Genomic DNA, 2,040 nt, shown 5'->3' on the forward strand with positions numbered 1-2,040 from the left:
ATTAATTACAATGCATGCATGCATGCCGTGACTCTCCTTTTGATACTCCCTCCGGTCCTTTTTACTCTGCATATTAGGTTTGTCTGAAGTCAATCTCATCCAACTTTGACCAAATTTATACAAAAAATTATTAGCATTCACATAACAACATATTTATTATTAGATCCATCTCGAAATATATTTTCATATTATATTTATTAGATGTTGTAGATGTTAATATTTTTTAATATAAATTTAGTCAAACATAGCAAACTTTAATTTCAGACAAAGCTAATGTGCGGAGTAAAAAGGATCGGAGGGAGTACTTGCATGTGTTGATTTAATGCACCTTGAAGTAGTATAAAATTATGTGACGGTAAAGCTTTGTAATACCCCGGCCCAAGTCGAGAGATGGTTGTGCGCGAGGAGGGCGAGATCATGCAGACCGAACAGGACCCGACGATGGAGCTCTCTAAGGTCTCGATGGACCTCACCGTGCTCCACTGCCCCTTGTGCCTCCCCCTTGATGCCTCCAGTGTATGAGGTTCGAATACACCTCGTCCGTTCGGCTGATTGAGCTAGGTGCAGGTTTCTTGATTGATGTGCTGTTCGATTGATTTCTGTAGTGCAAGGGAGGGCACCTGGCCTGCGCGGACTGCCGCGTCGAGCGCCCCGGGAACCAGCGGCAGTGCCAGAAGTGCGAGCGTGGCGGTGGCTTCGACGTGCGGAACACGGCGGTGGACTCCGTCCTTTCGTCGGTGAGGGTGGAGTGCCCACACGAAGGCTGTGGGCTCTATGTCACTTACCACAAGCTCGCCGATCACCAGAGCGTGTGTCCGCTCGCGCCCTGCAAATGCCCCGTGCCCGTCTGTGGCTACGAAGGCCCGCCGCCGGCACTCTACCACCACATCAGCACCACGCATCCCATTCCCGTGCACAGGATCCAGTACGGCAAGGTGCTCCAGCTGCAAGTGCCACTGTCGGAGCCACGGCTCTTGTTGTTCACGGAGGAGGACCGCCGCATGTTTTTCTTGGTCGGCAGCGTGCTCGACATCGGCGCGCCTATCACCGTGTCGGTCGTCTGCATCAGAGCGGGGGCGTCCCCACTGCCGCACTACGTGGCCAAGCTGTGGGCGAACGGCCCGCCGGGGGAGCCCAAAGGCACGACCGACGCCGTCAAGGTGGAAATGGAGGTGACAAGCAGCAAGGATCCCGGCGACGTCGACGTGCAGGAGCTGACCTTCTTGACAGTTCGGCCCAAGCTGCTGGCCGGGGCTAAGCTTGTGTCCTTCCACATTCAGATTGACAAGCTCACGTCCTAAATGTTTCTACAGTGCCTTCTGTTTATCTTGGTAATATGCTAATCTAGGGATTACCTTGGTCTACTTTAGCTTAAGAAATGGTGGGTTTTGGTGGCGATGCAGCAATTACTTCGACATCAGATCAGTAATTTCCAACAGTCGAACGGATATTTTGTGTCTGTTGGATATAAAGTTCCTTTGGGTAAGAAGTAGTACTTGTCATCAAAATGGATAAAAGGAGATGTATGTAGACGTATTTTAGTTCTAGATACGCCCCTTTTTATCCATTTTGATGACAAGCACTCCCTCCGTTCCACAATACATGCCTTCCATTTGTCAAAATATAGATGTATCTAGACATGTTTTAGTATATAGGTACATCCATGATAGAGCCAATCGGATGGTTGAGAACACTACAATTCGTAGCTACAGATGCGTGTGCGACTCCCAGATGTAGAGGCCAGGGGTCATCATCCTCCTTTTCGAGAAAAAAACAGACGTGTGTGTGAGAGGACGAGTGCGTGCGTGCACCTCTTCTCTTCCTGTATAACGTACTACTAAACTCAGAGTACAAGTTTTTGTGGGTGGCACGATGGTGCGTGCGAGAAGTCCCAGGAGATAGGTTTAATGCATCTGAAAAAAGACTAGCCTAGAGCTCGCCACACGGCTATTCCTGTTGAACGCCCCATTAACCGTAAGATATGTATACGACGGTGCCAGTTATTGCACGTACACAACAGTACTCCCTCCTTTCCGGTTT

General features: G+C 49.5%; 1 protein-coding gene across 1 annotated transcript; it reads left to right on the top strand.

Moving 5' to 3' along the window:
- Positions 1–722: 722 nt before the first annotated feature.
- On the top strand, positions 723–1,301 carry LOC125546835 (putative E3 ubiquitin-protein ligase SINA-like 6; the record flags this gene model as incomplete). Its single annotated transcript, XM_048710952.1, has 1 exon — positions 723–1,301. A coding segment is annotated over one exon (579 nt), but the record flags the coding sequence as incomplete, so codon positions are not given.
- Between the last annotated feature and the right edge of the window lie 739 nt (positions 1,302–2,040).

Source organism: Triticum urartu, chromosome 3 (genome assembly GCF_003073215.2).
Source record: "Triticum urartu cultivar G1812 chromosome 3, Tu2.1, whole genome shotgun sequence".
Lineage (NCBI taxonomy): Eukaryota > Viridiplantae > Streptophyta > Magnoliopsida > Poales > Poaceae > Triticum > Triticum urartu.